The sequence below is a fragment of the Anabas testudineus genome, chromosome 16 (genome assembly GCF_900324465.2).
Source record: "Anabas testudineus chromosome 16, fAnaTes1.2, whole genome shotgun sequence".
Classification (NCBI taxonomy): domain Eukaryota; kingdom Metazoa; phylum Chordata; class Actinopteri; order Anabantiformes; family Anabantidae; genus Anabas; species Anabas testudineus.
Window position 1 is genome coordinate 2,153,977 of NC_046625.1, and position 18,690 is coordinate 2,172,666.

Genomic DNA, 18,690 nt, shown 5'->3' on the forward strand with positions numbered 1-18,690 from the left:
ATCTTCTACACACAGATGTTTAAAAATCATTTTCTCTAAGACAAGAGTTGATTTTCCTCCAGTGGAATCATTAATTTAATCGTAATTAATCTAATCTCGCTCTCTCAGACTGAGACTTAATTAAGTCCACTTTAGTCAACCAAAGCCAGTCCAGTTCGTTGCAGACCAGTTTGTTAAACTGCATAAAACCTGTTTCTCATATCTTTAGTCCAGAATGAATCCCTGAATCCAGTCTGGTTCTGTCTACCAGTAGATTATCGTCTGCAGCTGAATGGGTGAAAGTGAACTTCATCCAGATTTCCAAAACCTCAAAACCTTCTGTATAACTCTCGCCCCGTCCAGTCCAGTTCTGAGTTGAGTCCAGTTTGTAGCAGTGTTGTATTCTGGCTCAGTGCCTGCTATCCTACAGAGACAGTAGATATAGGAACATCTGGGCCTCACCCTTCTGGCACTGGTCCTGTTGTTTCCCAGAGAACTCTCCAACAACTGCAGCAACTGATGGTAAAGGCCACCAGATCTAGGAAAGAGCTGCAGGGCAGCTGAAAAATCATGTTTGTTCATTTGCATATTAACTTGAGGAGAGGTCAGCGATAAGGTTACAAGAGAAGTCGGGGGGACGACACTCATTTGGTTTTTGTAATAACATCTTTTTAACTTTTTCTGTCGTCTCTGTGTGATACAACCTTTGCTGTAGCTTCTCAGAACAGGCAGCACATATACAGTACATGCCATGCTGACCCTTTTATACATAATGGCCTCTCATGATTTGAACACAGGATGATTAGGTATGATTCAGTGAGCTGTGTACATTGCAGTACAGCACTTAGGCTTCATATAGAGCGTTAACTTCAAGCTAGATCTCACTTGGCTTGACTTGATTGGTCAAGTCTCAGTGTAGTTCCACGTGAGAATCATCTGTATTTTCTGAAATACATTCGATTTACATTAAAGTTTTATTTCTGTATTATCAGAAATTTAAATTTAGTTACGTTGGCATATTATTTAGGTTTCGAAAACCACACCAAACATACTAAACACGATTTTGAGTGTGAAACCTCATGACTGCTCCTAAAACTCCGAACAGATTATTTCAATAGGATTAAATGTCAATTTCAAATTTTTGCTCTCTACCAGTTTTTGATTCACAGCTTCTGAAAACAAAGCAGCGTCCCAGAAGTGGTGAACTTTGACTCTAAATGATGAGATTTATTTCCCCCCTTTCAGGCTGTTTTATCAAATACGTTATTGGAAGAAGCCCTGAGGCTTCAAAGACTGAGAAAAGTTTGATTCATCTCATGAACCCCTGGGGGATTCTTCTGACCTCTAACTGCAGTTTTAAGACATTTTTCTTTTTTCTCAAAGTTCTCAGAAGCCATCCACAAACATCTACTGGAAACGAATGGCTAACTAGTGCGTGGTGTGTTACAAATATTGCAGCTTTCCTTCTACTTCTCCATTGTGTTGACTAGGAGTTGTGGTGCAAATGTAGTTTCTCGATCCCAAACAGTCCCAACTTTGGTTTAGTACATACTGTACTGTAGGTGTCGATACTCTAATTATGAGCTTATCCATCAGTTTTTTTAAAATTCTGCTAACACTTTAATGTTGGCTTTTAAAGATAAAATTACCAAAGTTTCCCTGAGATGCTATGAGGAAGGTTAAAACAAGAAATACTTCACTATTTTTCTTTTCTTTGCAAACCATAAGAAAATGCTCTTTTAAAGAAGACTCTAAAATATATTACAGACCTGTTAGAAATTCCAGTTATTTACTATGATTTTTCTGATGTAAGAAAAAATTCAGACCACTTCTGTACTTTCTGATAATTCACAAACGTCTAGAATAGAAACTTTTATACTGTCTCATTTGCTCTGGTTTCCAGTTTTGTCAAGTTATGTAATGAACATCCTGACTTGTCCTTTGCAAACAACACAAAGGGTGACTTTGTTAATCTGTCACGGGCAAACATTGTATCTCAAGCAAAGCAACAAAAAAAAAATTTAATCCCTTACAGTCATTTGACCCATTTTATAATGTGGTGTGGTGGAAACAGGAATGTGAGACCTTACTGGTTATTATTTAGTTTAAAAGGTCTTTGGATCCAGAGCAGAATAGATTCAGTGAGATTCCAGCCATTAAGCGCTTATGTCCAGTAATTGCTGAAATCTCAGTGAAAGTGTCAGTACAGCAGTTTTAGATTCGAGTGGGCTGAAGGTAAGAGTTTTCTACCTCCAAATATCCTGACTCACTCGGTCACGACAGTTTTTCCCTTCTTTTCGAACGTTCTCTTTCTGTCTGTCTCAGAGTGTCAGCAGTAAAGCCTTTCTGTAGGCTGTATCTCCAGCTGCAGATGGCTCTTAAGTGTATGCAAGTGTGTGTGTGTGTGTGTGTGTGTGTGTGTGAGTGTGTGTGTGAGTGTGTGTGTGAGTGTGTGTGTGAGTGTGTGTGTGAGTGTGTGTGTGTGAGTGTGTGTGTGTGTGTGTGAGTGTGTGTGAGAGTGTGTGTCGTGGCACGGCTTTGGGCTGCTCTGGGCCACATCAGCTCAAGCTCCACTGGCCCTGTTTGTGTGTGTACATGCGTTTGTTGTCAAGTGTGTTGCTCTGTCTCTTCCCCTCTCTCTCTCTCTCTCTGTCTTTGTGTGTGTGTACACGTCCACATCGCTCTCCGTTTGCACGCTCTGCAGTGGCCCATGAGAACACCTCATACAATATTCAGGCCTGGTGAGCCCCTCGGTTGTGTGTCGACCTCTGTGTGTATGTTAGTGTGTCCTACATGGGAGCTTCCCTCCTATACCGACTTCAGTGCTGCTTCTCACCTCCCACTACCTCGCTCGTCTTCTCTGTAGGCCAGGAGGCACTGAGAAACTTTTATCCGGTGTTTGTCCTCAGCTGTTCCCTTTTGCCAGATGTGTTGCAGCACACACACCTCCTTATGTGGGTGTTGGTGTCATCTGTGCCGACTATTTTCCATGAATCCTTATTATCTTGCATTTGCAGTGGCTTTCTGAATCATTAGGGTTGGAAGGAGTCATAGTAACCTTAGTATTTAAAGCTGCTATATGTAACTGTTGACAGGATTCTTCAGCAGTGCAGAGATACTCCAATTCCAATTCCACCAGTTCCAGCAATTTCTGTTTTGCAGCTTTTTATTTATTGAAATTTGATAAAGACTAATATCTTAGGGGCTGTGCAGAGTAATGCATAGTGTGGCAGATGGTAGAAAGGCGGAGCAGAGTGGGCTGATTTGTATAAGGTGGAAAACCGGCGTACTCTCGTTTCTAAATGTCACCAAATCCTATAAAATAACTAACTTTTAATGTGCTCAGTGATCTCTCAGTCCTTTCTGTTTCCCTCCACTTCTCTGTAGGAAATCCTCAGTTAATATGTCTTAAAGCTCGACTCTGTATTTGTCTGTATGTGTTTGAACTGAGCAGCTGTTATATTCAGGCTTTTATTAAAACATTTAACACCTGAGTCATCACCGTATTTGGTTGGAGTGGGTTTTGCTCCCTCCAGCTTTTATATGGGTCACATTGAATCATTGTACATTTAAAGGCCATGATCGGTCGCTTGTCATGGTCTTTGAACAGAAACACTTTCTATATAATGTTGGGACTTTCAAGGGAATGTGGATATATTATACAATGATTATAAAGTTGCAAGAATTTCTGCACATGGTGTGAGCTGAGCTGTATAGAGGGAGAGAGAGAGAGGATAATTGGATAGTCACAAAATGTGCCCATTTGCCGCTCTGCCTCTGCGAGTCTCTCCAAGCAAGTGCTTTTGAGTATAAATTATGAAGTGTGGATATAGTCACGCAGGCACACACACTCATCCATGCACGCACAGTCACACTGGACTGTTGTGTTTGAGTGTATGTCACTGTGCATTTACTGTACATACACACAGTATCTCTGTGTGTGTGTGTGTGTGTGTGAGAGAGAGAGAGAGAGAGAGAGAGAGAGAGAGAGAGCATGGGCTCGGTATTCATCACACGGTTAGACATTCCTTCACTCCAGTGCAAGGCTGAGAGGCAATACATATGCACACACAGCCTCTCTCTGAGATGCACGTGCTGCTTGAGAGAGTGAGTGTGTGTGTGTGTGTGTGTGTGTGTGTGTGTGTGTGTGTGTGTGGGCAGCCTGCCTCTCCTGCCAGAATGTGTTAATCTGCTTGACTGCAGATCCCAATCAGGGCAAGGGGAGGAAGAGAGCGAGAGACAGAGGGAACACAAGAGAGCGAAATGCTAAAAGAGCGGTGATGAATAGCTGGGGAGAGAAAACACGATGGGCGGAGAAGGGGGATGCCCTTTTCCTTTAAGCGGCTCAACGAAGGCAGGGCCCAAAGGCAGGTCTTACTGCAAGGGCTTTAAGACTTTGGGCACTACCCTGAACCTCCTGTGTCAGTGCAGGGGAGCCTCATGGTCTGTAAAACCCACCCCTGAAGTAACTGATTCTTTGAGCTGCCATAATCACACATATATTTATATGTATATATACATATGTAATTATTTAGACAACATTTACAGATATTTACAGATGTCAAACAGTCTTACATGCCTTGTACTGACCTCAGTGTTAAACACAATGTTTAAACACTATAAACAAAGAAACCGAAAAGTTGACAGTAACCAGCGTTATTTGTCATTCTGCAGCATTTTGAGGTCAGAAAATTGATAAAGGTGAATCCAGTGGTGAACATCATTATGCCACATTCTGAGTATTATGTCCACAAGTCAAATTCTGACCCTTCTTACAAAATGATGAATAGCTCTACATTGACAAAGGGCCAAGACTCCATTAAAAACACATTAAGTTCTGGAAACTCTTGATTGATGATGTGACTTAATTCCAGGCTCGTTTATATGAATGATATGAATGATGAACAATGAGCCCCCTCCCCCCAGAAACAAACAAAAACAGACACAGAATTTCTGAGACATGTTCATTAATGAGTCTAGTGTCTACCCAATTTCGCCTCCAGTGGGGCGGCCTTTTGTTCCTCCTCCATCAGTGCAGCATTGCCAACCTACACTGATCTGGGTCGAGACATTATCTGTTTTGGCCAACACACATAGTACCCAAATATTTAGCTTCCTCTGTAACCAAGCAAGTCATCTCAAGGCCTCCCAGGAGCTGGTGAGAGCAGAGGTCCATAAACCTCATGGATAAATCATTTGAGTCAGAGCCAGAGGGGTACGGCTGCTGGGCTGTGATTGGTTATTGAGGTCATTGAGATTATAAATCTGACCAGACATTCAGTGCTAACTTTTCACAGTGATTGACACTCAAATGAAAAAGAGTTTTAATAAACGGATCAAGAAGAAAGGACGGGATGAAGGGAAGAGGGAGAACGAGGAAGAGAAGTGAAGAAATGATGGTGGGAAAGCTCCGGGAACAGGTCAAGTGAGAGAGCAGGGCAAAAGAGGACAGGGGGTGAGAGAGTGGTGGGAAAAAGAACAAAAAGATGAGGGAGAGAGAGGAGGGTGAGAGGAAATGAGCGACCAGGGAGAGTCACATACGGAGATATTACAGGAAATAGGGAGAGCTGTTAAGGGGCGAAAACACAGAAGGACGAGTGTGAGACTTTGCACTTTTCAGTGAGAGAGCGAGAGCAGCGTTAAAGGTGATGGGCCGGGGGAGAGACGGAAAGAGCGAGAGAGCAGCAGCAGCAGCAGCGCTGCTTCATGGAGAGCTGGAAACAAGAGGGCGGGTGGGTGGGCGAGCAAGCCAGACGGGAAAGAAAGAAGGGAGGGAGGTTGGGGTGGGGCTTGTCAGCCGCCGCAGCCAGTCAGAGGCCGGCGTGGTGCTCTGCAGGGTGAATCTTACCCTGGCAACACAATAGAGCGAGAGAGAGGGGGAGAGAGAAACGTGGTGGTGGACAGGTGAACAGATGGCTAACTGACTGAGAGACAAGCTGATCAGTGGACTACAGAGAGAGTGTGTGAGAGAGAGAGAGAGAGAGAGAGGGAGGGAGAGCATGTGTATGTACTGTAACACAAAATGTTCACTGCGAGAGAAAGAGCGAGAAAGAAACTGAGAGAGGAAGATGCCCATGTTTGCACTGTAATGTTCACAAAATATCTGTTGTGTTTACATGAGAGAAAGTGAGAGAGAATCCTGTGAAGTCCATAAATACTGAGTGAAAGAAAGTAGAGACAGTTTAGGAAGGACAGTATCGACAGTAACACCATATTCATTTGAAGACCTTGGGAGTGGGGACATCATAAAGTGAGGACATTTTGTCTGCTCCTCAACTCCTCCAAACACAATGTGAGGGTCAACTTAGTGTCCCGGCTGTAGGAATTCAATATTCAAAGAACTTAATTAATGTGCAGTGTTACAGCTGCCCTCTGCTCAAAAGAGAAAAAGAAGAAGCACGCTGAGACAATGCACACTTGCACACTGGCAGTCCTCAGAAGTGCACGAGTACAAATCAGTGTGTAGTGCGTGCCAGTCCATGTGAACGATGCACCAACGCAGCTCCAGTGTCATCACAGTTTTGTTTGCAGGCTCTTTATCTCTCTGTGTGCTGACAGTCTGGGGCAGGAGGTCCACGCCTCGATCACGTCCTCCACCCAGCCCTCTGTCACATGCCGTCATTGTCATGGTGAAATTTGTTTTAGGTTTGTTTGTTTTATTTTTCCTACGGTTCTTTGGAGCCCTGGATTTTTAGGTCAGAGCACACACTCGAGCACACACACAGACATTCACACACCAACTGCCACCACGGAGTGTGTTTTCCATGAACTGTGGACTTGTACATGTTAGATTTCCATTAAGCCTCAGATCAGAGCACCGACTTGTTCTGGTGAGACTGAACAGCTGAATCGTGGCGACTGTCTCCGTGTTGGAACAAATCTGTCTAATAACCTGTTTCAGTGGGTAGATAAAACGCTGCTTTGACACTGGGATGATATTAATGGCTTGGAGTTTTAATGAGATTTATATCAAAGAGTGCTATTGTTATTAAAACTGAAAGTCTTTGTACCCTGACTTCCAAATGGCATCATTACCCTCTTGCCCTCACCTGTTTTGAGGATTTAAGGCTAATTTATCCAAAAATAAAAGAACCTCTGTCTCCGCCTCCTCAGGGTTTAGTCGGGAGCTCTTGCAGGTACAAGTTCCCGCCGGCTCCACTTCCAAGACTGAATTGCATGCAGTTGAATCATCTTCACTTAGCAGTGGGAGTCATGGAACATGTGCTTATGTTTTAATCAGACCACCACTACACGGCAGTCACACTTGACACAGCAGGTGGTTGTTAATTAAAGAAAACATGGTGAATATCATACTGAGCATGATATTCAAGTACTTTGTTCCTTATACTGTAGATAACCTATGAAGTGATGCACTGTAAAAATGTATTTAATAAATTCTGCATTTTTACATTTTGATTTTCCAACATATTTAAATTTGACTTGTGCTTCTGTGTCAAATATACTGAATGCTCCTCCACAGAATATTGTGGTGTTGCAGGCTCCAACAACCAGCTTTACTGTGGTTCAGTTTCACGGCTCTTTCTCAGAAGCATAACACAATTGTGTACACACACAACAGTGTACATTACCTGCCCTGTACGGTAGGTACAATAGACAAATTAACTATGTAACTGGTGAAGACAGTGGAACATTAGTGGCAGTGTAGTAAGGATGGGTGACTGTAAGCTCCTGTGTAACATGTCTGTCAATAGGTTTCCACAAAAAAGAAAATATAAACTTCCCCACGATGGAAATGGACTAAAACAAAATGGACCGGTCTGGGAAATTCTTTCTGAAGAAGAATCAGATGTAATATTTTTATGGTGCATTTGTTTTCATTTTAAAAAGAAGGTTTTTACTCAATTACCAATGTTTTTTACATAGTGCTGCATTCTACTTCCTTTTGTTGATCGATTTCAAGGCGAGGGATTTTCTTCTCTTTTTGCACCACTCAGGGCTAAAGCCTGAATTTGGACCACAGGAATCTCTCCAGCTCCAGTTTAGGATCCATTTTGCTGCACGGATCTGTATCTGCTTGGCTGTGTGGTCAAAGCCCCACCAGGCAAAGCTACTTAATGGCAAATCTTGTTTAGCAGAATCCTCTCAAAATAAGAGCCTCTATCTCTCTCTCCACGCTCTCCTCTTTTTCTTCTCGCCCTTTCTAAAGTGTGCTAACACTTGACACAACCTGACTACCGTTAGCTGCGGTGCTAACACCACCACGTGCTTCCTAAATCAGCCATTACGTTTTTGCTTTGCTCAACCACTTTCTTCACCGCAAAGCTTCACACCAATTACTAACGCTGTTGATTAGCCGGTGTGTGCAGAGGTGTGATGCCTCAGTGTGTCTTCTGACATGCAGCTCAGATTTATACATAGTGTCTTGCCCTGTAAATGTGTCATGGGAAGCCACAGCAGATCCTGTGCACTTGGTGAAAATGGGGGTGCTTGTTTTCTCAGGCTACATCCCTCTGCTTTCAACGCTTACTATGTTTAGAATTGTATTCGGTAGTTTCTCCGCTCTTGTAATTCACAACCTCCTGAGAGCACCTGTCAGGTGAGAGAGTGCAGATTCAGTGGTAATAACTTCCTCCCAAACACTGACCTCACAAATCGATGAGGATTATCGGAGGATGTTTTCTTTTTACTCCTTGAAAAAAATAACTGTCAATAAATATGTCAATGTCAATGTCAAGGTCATAATGTTCCATCTAAGTGTGAAAATAATCAAATGGTAATCCTAAAATGTGCATGAAAAATGAAATGTAAATGTGCCTCCTCCTTCTCCTCCTCTACCCCCCTCTGACCGCTTCAGACGTTGCGAAAGAAAGGCTTTAACGGCTGCAACAGCCCTGAGCCCGATGGCGACGACTCCATTGACCAAAGCCCGCTAAATGACGAGAAGTACCGCAAGACCGAAGACCTGGACAGCCTCTTCAAACGCTACGGCGTGAGTACAATCACACTTTTATCACCTTATCTAACCTACCCTTTCTCCTCTTCTTGTCTTTCTCTATCTACCTCTCTCTCTCCCTCTCTGTCTGCCCTTTTCTTCTTCTTTTGTTTGGGGAACGAAGGCTCTGAACAAGAAAGAGCACCGGGACTCTGAGAGCCCAGACCCCGAGGAGCCCTTCTCCCTCACCCCCCGCACTGAGGAGAAATACAAAAAAATTGACGAGGAGTTTGATAAAATGATGCAGAACTATAGGCTGTCAGTGAGTACTGCCCCCACCCACTACCCCTGCGTAACCCTGCCCCCTCCTCATGTTGGTGCCCTGCTGCTGCCGCTGACCAGACAACCAGAGGTTTTCTGGCTGCTGACGGCAGCCTGACTACTCACAGTGCACTCGCCCTCACAGTTCCCCACCCCTTTACCTTCTCCCCTTCACCTTTTACCAACACCACCTCCCCACACCCTCCAAATCACTACCCCCAACCCCCTCTGATGGTGTGTGACAGAGCAAGAAGCACAGGGAGAGAGTCATTGAACTTTATTTGAAGCCCTGGTTCAATGCAATAATGTTGATCTTAATCAATTCAGTCTATAAACAAATGTATTTCATCTATAAACCTTCATCGATCCTTTTATCAGGCTGTAGTTCACGATTATTTTTATAAACAATGTCATGAGAAGTTTGACAGTGTCCTCCTGTACTGGCACATTTCATATCTTATCTTATTAAAAAGGACAAGAGGACTAACACTGAGTTAAAGTAAAAAATAAAATAAAATAAAAATAATGAAGATGAGGCCTTTTTTTAATTGTATTTTTTTAGCGCTTCAGAACTTGAAAAAAACAATATAACACCAAATAGGGCACGCATTACTGTTATTCATCTGAAGTTAGAGTCATCACAGTGAAGAGCATCCTCAGGAGGATTCTGGCTTTAATAAACGGTTTCTGATGCCTCTGCAAGTTCAGTAATGTACAAGAATAAACAACAGAGGGAGAGAGTGCTAACTAGGTCCCTAGTTTTCACAAAAGTTGGCATAGCAACTGTTATTGCAAGGGGAAATCATGCTTTATGGTAATCAACACGTTTGGAGCATGCCTTTGAGCGGTTGGTGGCTTGTCTGAAATACCAGTTGTGTAATACTTAGCAACACTAAAGAAACAAGTGTGCAATTACAGACAGGTTGTGCACCAGGGCTGAGTCTGCCTGACATAATGCAGGTAGCTGAGAGATCCGGGGTGCAGCTGCTAACGGGCTGTCATTCACTTTATTACTGTGGTCAGTTTAGTCCCAGTGTAGACCCGCTCCTCCGACTGGATGTGCTCCTGACATTATCCAGGTTCTGCCTCCTGACTGGCGCTCTGCCAAACCCCTTTTACCGCTGCGCTCCTGTGCCAATTTCTCTGTGATTCATTATTTCCTCTGTGCTCAATAATGCCATTAATGTCACTTTAATGAGTAGCACTCAATTTGTAGCCCCTCTTCCTGTCTGCCTGCCTCTCTGATTGGTCACTTGGGATGGGACACAGTCACTGAGGCACTGCAGGAGAGATAGACAGCTGATTTATACAATTATAAATGTGGTGTTGCTTAACAGAAAAGTTGTTTTTACTCTGTTTACTCTGGATACGTGATTAGATGACGAGCCAGGTTTTAAACAAACGGTTTGATTTGTAACACAAGCACTAAAGTAAACTGCTAACTCAGTGAAACTAATGGAATATATCTTACATAGCCACATTATTAGGTACACCTGTAGATATAAATCAGACCAATGCAGTAGTTTCTGTTGAGCCTGTTGCAGAAGTGTTATACCATTTAAATAAACAGTCATATCCATGTCTTCCCTCTTTGTTTATTTCATCATGACAACATGGTAAAAAACAAATAAACAAAAAACTTTATGTATCGTAACCCCTGCTCTATGAGCACAGGCTTAGTAGTAGTTTTAGAAGCCAGGTTGTTTGAACTCTGTTTACTTGATGCATTTCTTGGTTTTCTCTCTTTCTTTAATGTACATAGACATCTTTCATTCATTATAGTTGTTGTAGCTCTGTCTATAAATGTTTCTGGTATAGTGTTCGACCAAAACCTTAATTCCAGATGGGGTTGTGTTACAGTGCTGCAAAATGAAGGTGAACACACCCAACACTCCCATCATAGTCATCCTATGGAAAGAACTGTTTTCCACTTTATGGTACAGTGCAGTAGATCAATCATAAGTGAACCAAAGAAACCTTGTTGTCAGATGCCAACATCTCACATGCATCAGAGCAGATCTAATAGAGAAAACGAGCTGCTTCTTAATTTAATCAACCCAATGAATTTCTCTCCTTGTGAGTTTGACCCGGGCTCGATCAGCCTCTCTGTGCTGTGTGAGCACTGAGCTGAAATGACTCTTAAAAGCTTCCCTTAGAAAAGAAAAGCTGCAGCAGAGGAAGAATAGAATATAATCCACCACCCCTAGAGAGCCTCATCTCTTGGCGCTCGCCAGTTGGATGCTAGCCGAACGCCGCTAACGAGTAGCATCCTCACCCCCATCACAACACTAACCCTGTCTCTCAGCCAGCTTGCCTGGTTTGCCCAGCACACCTTTCACAGGGCACCAGCAAACGGAAGTATAGAGCACCACCCACCACTCCTCCCCTCAGCATCATAATCCCCACCATGACAGCTAGGGGCTGGGATATACAAGCTTAATCCCACTTGTACTAAAATACCTCCTGAGATAGGGAGAGAGTGGTGAGGGAGAACGGGCAGGACACTTGGCTAGACGAACCCCGAGCTAACGGATCTGTTCCCGTTGCTCTGGCATCGTGGTAGGCGAAAAAAATGGGAGCTTTTTTTTACCGGAGGGATTTTTTGATCCTGTTCTGAGTCATGAAAATTGAATAAGAAATAGATTTTCTCCTTTAACAACTAGCTGTTGTGCCCTTGAGCAAGGAGCTGAATATCTTGAATGTCTCCTGTAGCAGCTCCGAAGAAATGTGAGCAGAAAAAAGCGTTAATCACATCTGCTTTAGTTTTGTCTTTCATCATTAGATATGATTTAAAATCTTTCACACTGTCCACAGTGCAGAAGCATTTAATTTCACTCTTAGCAAATAACAAAGATTTCAGTCTTTAATCAAATGTAAGATGTTCAATAAAGTAAAGATCTATCAGATCTAACAAAGTCACAGTTGAGGATGAAATCAATATAAAACTGTTGCTGTTGAAGAAATCACATTAAGCTCTCTGACATTTCCACCGAGATGACTGATAATGCAAAATAAATTAAATAATCTGAATTGTTGTATTAGGAAACCCCTTTATGTAATTTATAAACACCATTTCTACTAGATTAGTTTCTTTAAAAATAGAAATGAAATTGTTGCTGCAATGCACCACAGAATCTCTGCATAAGTAAAGTTGGCTGAGTAGAATAATGCAGCATCGTTTGCCTTAATGGACTCTATTAGACTATCGAATGTCCCCTGTGAGCAAAGTAATATAACCACATAGGAAAGTGTTTTCATCAGTAAACATTAAAGACCTTCAACACGATCATTTGCCAAGCTGATTCTCTGAGACATTGCATTTATGCGTTGTGTGACCCTGAGACCCCTGAAGTGTATTGAAAACACATTTTGTAATTTCAAGTCATGAGAGCTGCGGAAATATAACTACTCTTATCAATAATTTGTGTTTGGAGCTGCAGATAAGACAGTCCTCATTTGAAGTAGGCTCAGACCTTTAGAAGAAGGTGAACAGTGAGATATTCAGCCGCTGTGTTTTGATCTTTATTCAAATATTATGAAAGTGGGAAGCGAGTCAGAGAGAAGATTCAGAAAAAAAGCAACTAAAAACTAATTTACTGGTCAGATGCATCTAAAAGGTCACCCACGCAGTTCCATCCTCAGCTGCTAACAAATAGGATGCGACAATCCGAAAGTTGAAAAGGGAAAACTTTCAAAGGCTTCCAGGACAAGAGCGAGGGAAAGTGAAACTAGGCCATGAGTTTAATTCACTCTTTACCCTTGCTTCCATGAAACACACCCTTGTTGAGATTGCTCCTCTGAGGGAAAATAGGTTAGCTTTCTCTCCCCAGTTTTCGTTCTCTTCACACAGAAGAGGCCTCTGGCTTCCTCACATGGGCCTCTGGAAAAGCTCCTAGTCAATTATTTACCCAACAGGTCCTTGTTTTTTTATTTTCTCTGTGCTTATCGTCCTCTGTGTTAAATCTGCAGGATGACAGGCAGGGCCCAATTAACCCTCCCGTCTGCTATTAGGAGCATCGGTGTTAAGTGGAGTTGGAGTGGGTAGATGTAAATTCGCTTGTAATTTGCGAAAGACACGGATTAATGCTCAGCGGAGCACAGTGCGGAGCAGGGTGAGGACACATTTAAATTTCATATTTAGAGAAGAAGTGAAGAGGTTTTGGAGTTATGTCACCAATCACCTAGCAACCAGAAGCTGACGGAGAACAAATTACGGTGAAAATATCACAAATAGGCTTTAAACTAGGAGAAATGCCTCAGGTGTGGATGTAGATTTGGTAAAATGAACACAAATTGCCAAGAGGCAGCACTGTCAGCCTGAAGAAAGTCAACATGGCCGAAAACCACGGAACAATTAAATGACCAATATCATTGAATTTGATGCTAACAGGACTGCAGCCATGATTTTTGAACTACTGTCCAAATTCCTCATCTCATGAGACAAGCCACCAACCAAACTATATACTATTTTCAGAGCATTTAAAAACTTCTCACCAAGGCTTAAATAACCTAATAGTCGTTTTCTCGTCAGCTTAGTTACTTTACGATACGATCGTTTGTCTTGAGGTTAGAGAAGCTTCTCACTCCTCCCTTGGAAAACTCTCCCCACTCAGCACTTTGAGGATAAATCCTGTCTAGTGTTGTACGCTCCATGTTTACACACCTCCACCTCCCTCAACCCCCTCGAACTAACCCCATCCATCCCCCCCTTTACCTTCTGCTTGGCCAGTGTGCAGTGGTGCAGTGCTGTTAGCTGCTGTCTTCACCTGCCCCAGACACCACTTACAGCTCTGTCTGTACACTCTGCTTTCGCAAACGTCTTCTTTACAATCCGACGGGTTAATTCTACATCTCACAGAGTCGGGGGTTCACTTCTCTAGCAGCGAGGACAGACTTCTCTTTCTTGCTGGTTTTGACCTCACTTTCTCTTTCTACATGAATCAATTTAAGCAATAAATATGGTAAAAGCAGGCTAGTGCTTCATATCACAGGACAATAACTTCTGAATCATTTCCAAGATTATTTATTTTCTTGTGTAGCTTGGCTCTAGTTTTAGAGAAGCAAGAATATCACTCAGCATTTATGGAGAGGAAAGTTTTCAACAGTTAATGTGTAATACATAAATTATTTGTTGAGGGTAGATGAGGCTTTCTTTCTTATACTTGAACTTAATCATAATTTAGAAATGTTTCAAATTACACATTACCAGATTGAACAGGATTTTATCTCTTTATTTCTCCAAAGTCACGAGTTACAAAACATTGCAGAAGGAAGGAAAAGAAGCAGGGATCAAGGGCAGGAAGGTGCCCTCATCCTCCTCTTCATTAAACTGGGTCCCAGGCAGTTTGAGTACAGTGCAGCACTGGCCCATATTCTATATATAGAAGTCCTTCTTTCAGATTGAGTTGGAACAGGGTGAAACGGATCGGATGGCCGGACAACCCAAGGTCCTTGCCCTTGATTTTTCAGGAGCTGTGGGCTGTCTGGTCGACATTTTTCTTAGGTCACTTCAGGTGACGAGGTACAGCAGCTCATTCAGGAGGAAAAAAGGTCGTAGTGGTAGAGAAATTAAACACTTTGCAGAAACATCAGGTCATACTTTAGAGCAAAATGTTGAAATATGATGAGTGTTAGACCCTGACGGCGATGTCACACATGGCAGGATATTTCCTAAGTATCCCAACGATGAGCACATGTCAGTGGGGGTGGTGGGAAGTAGCTGGAATGTGAAATGCACGCTATGAAATGTCACCAATAACCTGCTGCTGCAACAAGAGTTTTAACCTGGCATGAGACGTGAAAGGCAGCGCAGCTTTTTGGCCTTTCCACCACGTCACCTTGCATGCGAAAACTGAGAGTGTGTGTGATATAAAGAGAGAGAGAGTGTGTGTGGCTGTTTGAAGAGTTAATTTCCAAAACATTTTGAAGGAAATCTGTTTACTTCCATATTTTATCACAGGTCACATAGTTTTAGTCATTCAGCTTCATTTTATTTTCATTTTAATTTTAACTATAGTCACATTTGAGGATTTTGTGATGCAATGGACCTTTTATTATTATTTTCAGTTTCCAGAAGTAGGAAAGTTAAGTCATTCAGTTGGAAACTTAACTTAACTTGACTTAAATGTTCTCACAGATTTTCTCCCGTTTGAAGAAAATAACAGAAATAACTTGATGAGCTGAAGGTTAATTGAGTGAGTGCAACAGTTACTGAAAATGTTAATTATACCACTAAATGTTTGTGGATTTGGAAAAGTCTCCACTGCACTGTGTAATGTCACAGTCTGATAAGTTTGGAAAGTCATGAAAAGAAATCCGGGGGATAAATGTTTCACCGCAGTCAGATTATTTCATACTAACACAAATCCTCCTGAATAAAAATGACATTTAGAGCATTTAGAATACTACTTTAGAGGTTGTATCATTCATTCACTACATTATAAAATACTATATAATAAGTTTTTACTTTTATAAAGTAGTTACAGTAGTTTTGGAAACGCTCTTCACTCTGTGATTGGTTGTTTTGGTGCAACTGTGTGTTTCACCTGCAGGCTTGTGAGCACTGCTGCTGGTCATTACTGTTTATACTGTACATACTGTATGTGTGGACGGAGGTGAAATCACCACAGTCTAAGCCCCCCCCACCCTCCTCCTGTCTCTCCACCAGTCTACAGTCCCACAGCCCACCTTCTCCATGCCAGTCACCGTGCCAGTATCCAATCAGAACGCAGCAGCGGCGGCAGCCCTACAGTTCAGTAACAACCCCGGCGGCGCCCTGGTCACCACCACCTCCTTCGTCACCTCCACCCTTACAGACCCCCGCCTCCTGTCGCCACAGCAACCATCTCTGCAGAGGAACACCGTGTCGCCAGGGTTACCACAGCGACCAGCCAGCGCAGGTAAGACACACAGCTGGACTGCTTTGGTGAAAACTGTGTCTGTACGACGCAGCGTGGTGGTGGGTGTGTAAATCGATGATCAGTGGCATTTTCAGAGAAATAAACTCTGCTCTGATTGATCCAAACTGTTTATGTGAGATTTTCCATTTGCTGTCCTAAACTGTCCTAAATGGTTGTCTGCTTGAGTTTTGCATTTCTGAAAGCAGCAACAGCAGCTTAAGATATATTAAATAAGGAAAAAAAGCCACACTGAGAAAACTAAACTTTAAAAGTTAAAAGAAGATCAGAGAAACTGCCCACATGGTTTGATTGACAGGTTGTTCTGTTGCAGTGTAGAAAATGCTTAATGGAGACTGTTTTCAAAAAAGATTGTGATTTATTTGATAGGTTTGTTTGTACGAGAACTTCAGAAAATGTTCTTTCATCCTTTAATTCCAACTCTTCCATAGAGAAATATTTTAGCATATTTTAGCCCATTTGGAGGGAAATAAAATAACCCAAACACCTCAAAAAAGTCATTTTCTCATTGTCAGGTAATTTTCTGCAAAGTAGATGTAGGTGCATTTCACTCTGAGAATTAACTATTGCATCAAACAATCAGTCAGTGTAACCCCTCTTAAAAAGGTTAAAATGACTATAATATAATAATAATCACCTTTACGAACATGCATCACATCTGTCAACCCCCCTGTTTAAACTTGTGACTGCAGTTTTCCTATATTTGCTCTTTGCTCTGTGTTTTGTACATTTCGTCGTCACACATTAAATAACTGTATGTCATTCTTACAGGTCAATGTACTGAGTGCTAAATGCTCCTTATGGCTTATTCCAGCTACCTTTTATAGACATAGTTGTCATAGTGATGGAGGTTTTTGAAGCCGTTTTTCATACGGTGTTACCGGTGTTGTTGTTCTGCCCCTTGTATGTTGAAGCGCAGGTTATATAATGGCGTGTTGTAGAGGATTTTCTGAGTTGACAAGCAGCAAACTGACCGTAGAACTCGAACTCGACTCGAACTAGTCTGAGTCTGAGTCTGAGTCTGAGTGTTGATGTTCTGTGTTTGTTTTACCTGTCAGTCTGCGTAACTCCCGTTTGCTCAGATAAGTGCACATTGCTTTCTAATGACAGAATCCATCATTTCTTTGACTGAGGCTGGTACGCTCCTGCCTCTGTGTGGCAAACCAATCCTTCACCCTCCGACTAAAAGGATTTGTGCCCCATTTTTGCGTCTCAGACAAGGTTACTTATCAAGCTTTGTTCCGACCAGTGTAATCTCATTGTAAGTCAGAATTAGGTGATGTAACGTGCAACAAATGCATTACAGCATCTTTCATAACATGCCGTTCTCCGAGGCAAGAGGGTTTCACATAGCAGTAATGGACGTCCCCTCCTCCTTCTCCTCTTCCCCTTCCTCATAACCTTAGCAGTGCAAATTCTCTTCTGTAGCCTGCTATGCATCCCACATCACTAGAGTTGTTTTGGATTCATCATGCTTTGCTTGTTGGGATTTTTCCATGCATCTGTCCAGCGAGATATTTCTCAGTTACATCTAATGGCCCCAAGTTTCTGCCTTTCTAAAGAAGTCAAAAACTAAATCTGTACCACAAGAAGGAAAATGTGCATCAGTACAGAAACATGCCCTCTGCCATTTAGGGGAAAAGTGAGAATAATGTTTGCAACACAAAAACGGTTTTATGCTGCACTGTTTAGGGACAGTGCATGAATCTGCATTAACATGCAAAAGCAGTAGTGCGATATATTTTATAGAGTAAACACAATAATAACATATTATCACGTTATAAAGCTGACATTTAAAAATCAACATTTCTTCTCATCTCAGATTTCTCTTAGTGGGAATTTGGTAAGACTGAATCAAACACTGATGTTTCGATCCTTAAAGAAAAAGACCTCTGGGTTCGGTTTAGGCACCAAATAATAATAATAACTTGGTTAGGGTTAGTAAAATACCAATTTTTTGCTGCTTCCTTTAATTCACGTGACATTTATAAAGTAACAACAAGTCTGTGCGAATTAACTATTTAGCTGCTTGTTTGATTGATATGAACCATTTGGCTCTAAAACTGCAAATGACCTATGCTCTTTGCTGTCCCTGAATGCCACACATTCATTGCCTGAATGACAGTAGAGCTGTAAGATGACGGCGAGCTGGCGGCTGGTAGAGATGATCATCGAGTGAACTTCTCTTCTGCTTCACATTCTGTTTAGTTGACTGCTCACCTAAAACAAATACAGTTGGCACTGATATGTGTATGTTACAAGCTATGTTGATAGTTTATCAACTGTTGCTGTATTAATGTTTTCTTAAATGCCTTTGGCTGAACACCAGGTTAATCTTTCTAATTTAATAACATTGGAAAATCAGTCCGATGCTTTTTCCTCCAAATATGACAAGTACCATCGAAGTGCTGTGGCAGGCACCTAGAAATTAACTGGAAATGTGGAATCGAACCAATTATGGTGCTTCAGAGTGAAGAGAGTGTCGATAGCAGAGGCACTTTTTTAATCACCTACTTGATTTAATGATTTCTTTTTAAATGGCATATAAAGCATTCAAGTACTCAGGTATTCAGCTGAACC

The 18,690-nt window shown here is 42.1% G+C and overlaps 1 protein-coding gene across 1 annotated transcript in view; it reads left to right on the forward strand.

Annotated features, from left to right (window-relative positions):
• mef2d (myocyte enhancer factor 2d) overlaps nucleotides 1-18,690 on the forward strand; it is a 61,093-nt gene that overhangs the window by 19,104 nt on the left and 23,299 nt on the right. The window contains 3 exon segments of the mRNA XM_026372423.1: nucleotides 8,795-9,033; nucleotides 9,035-9,194; nucleotides 15,861-16,092. Of these exon segments, the coding sequence (XP_026228208.1) occupies nucleotides 8,795-9,033; nucleotides 9,035-9,194; nucleotides 15,861-16,092 (631 nt within the window).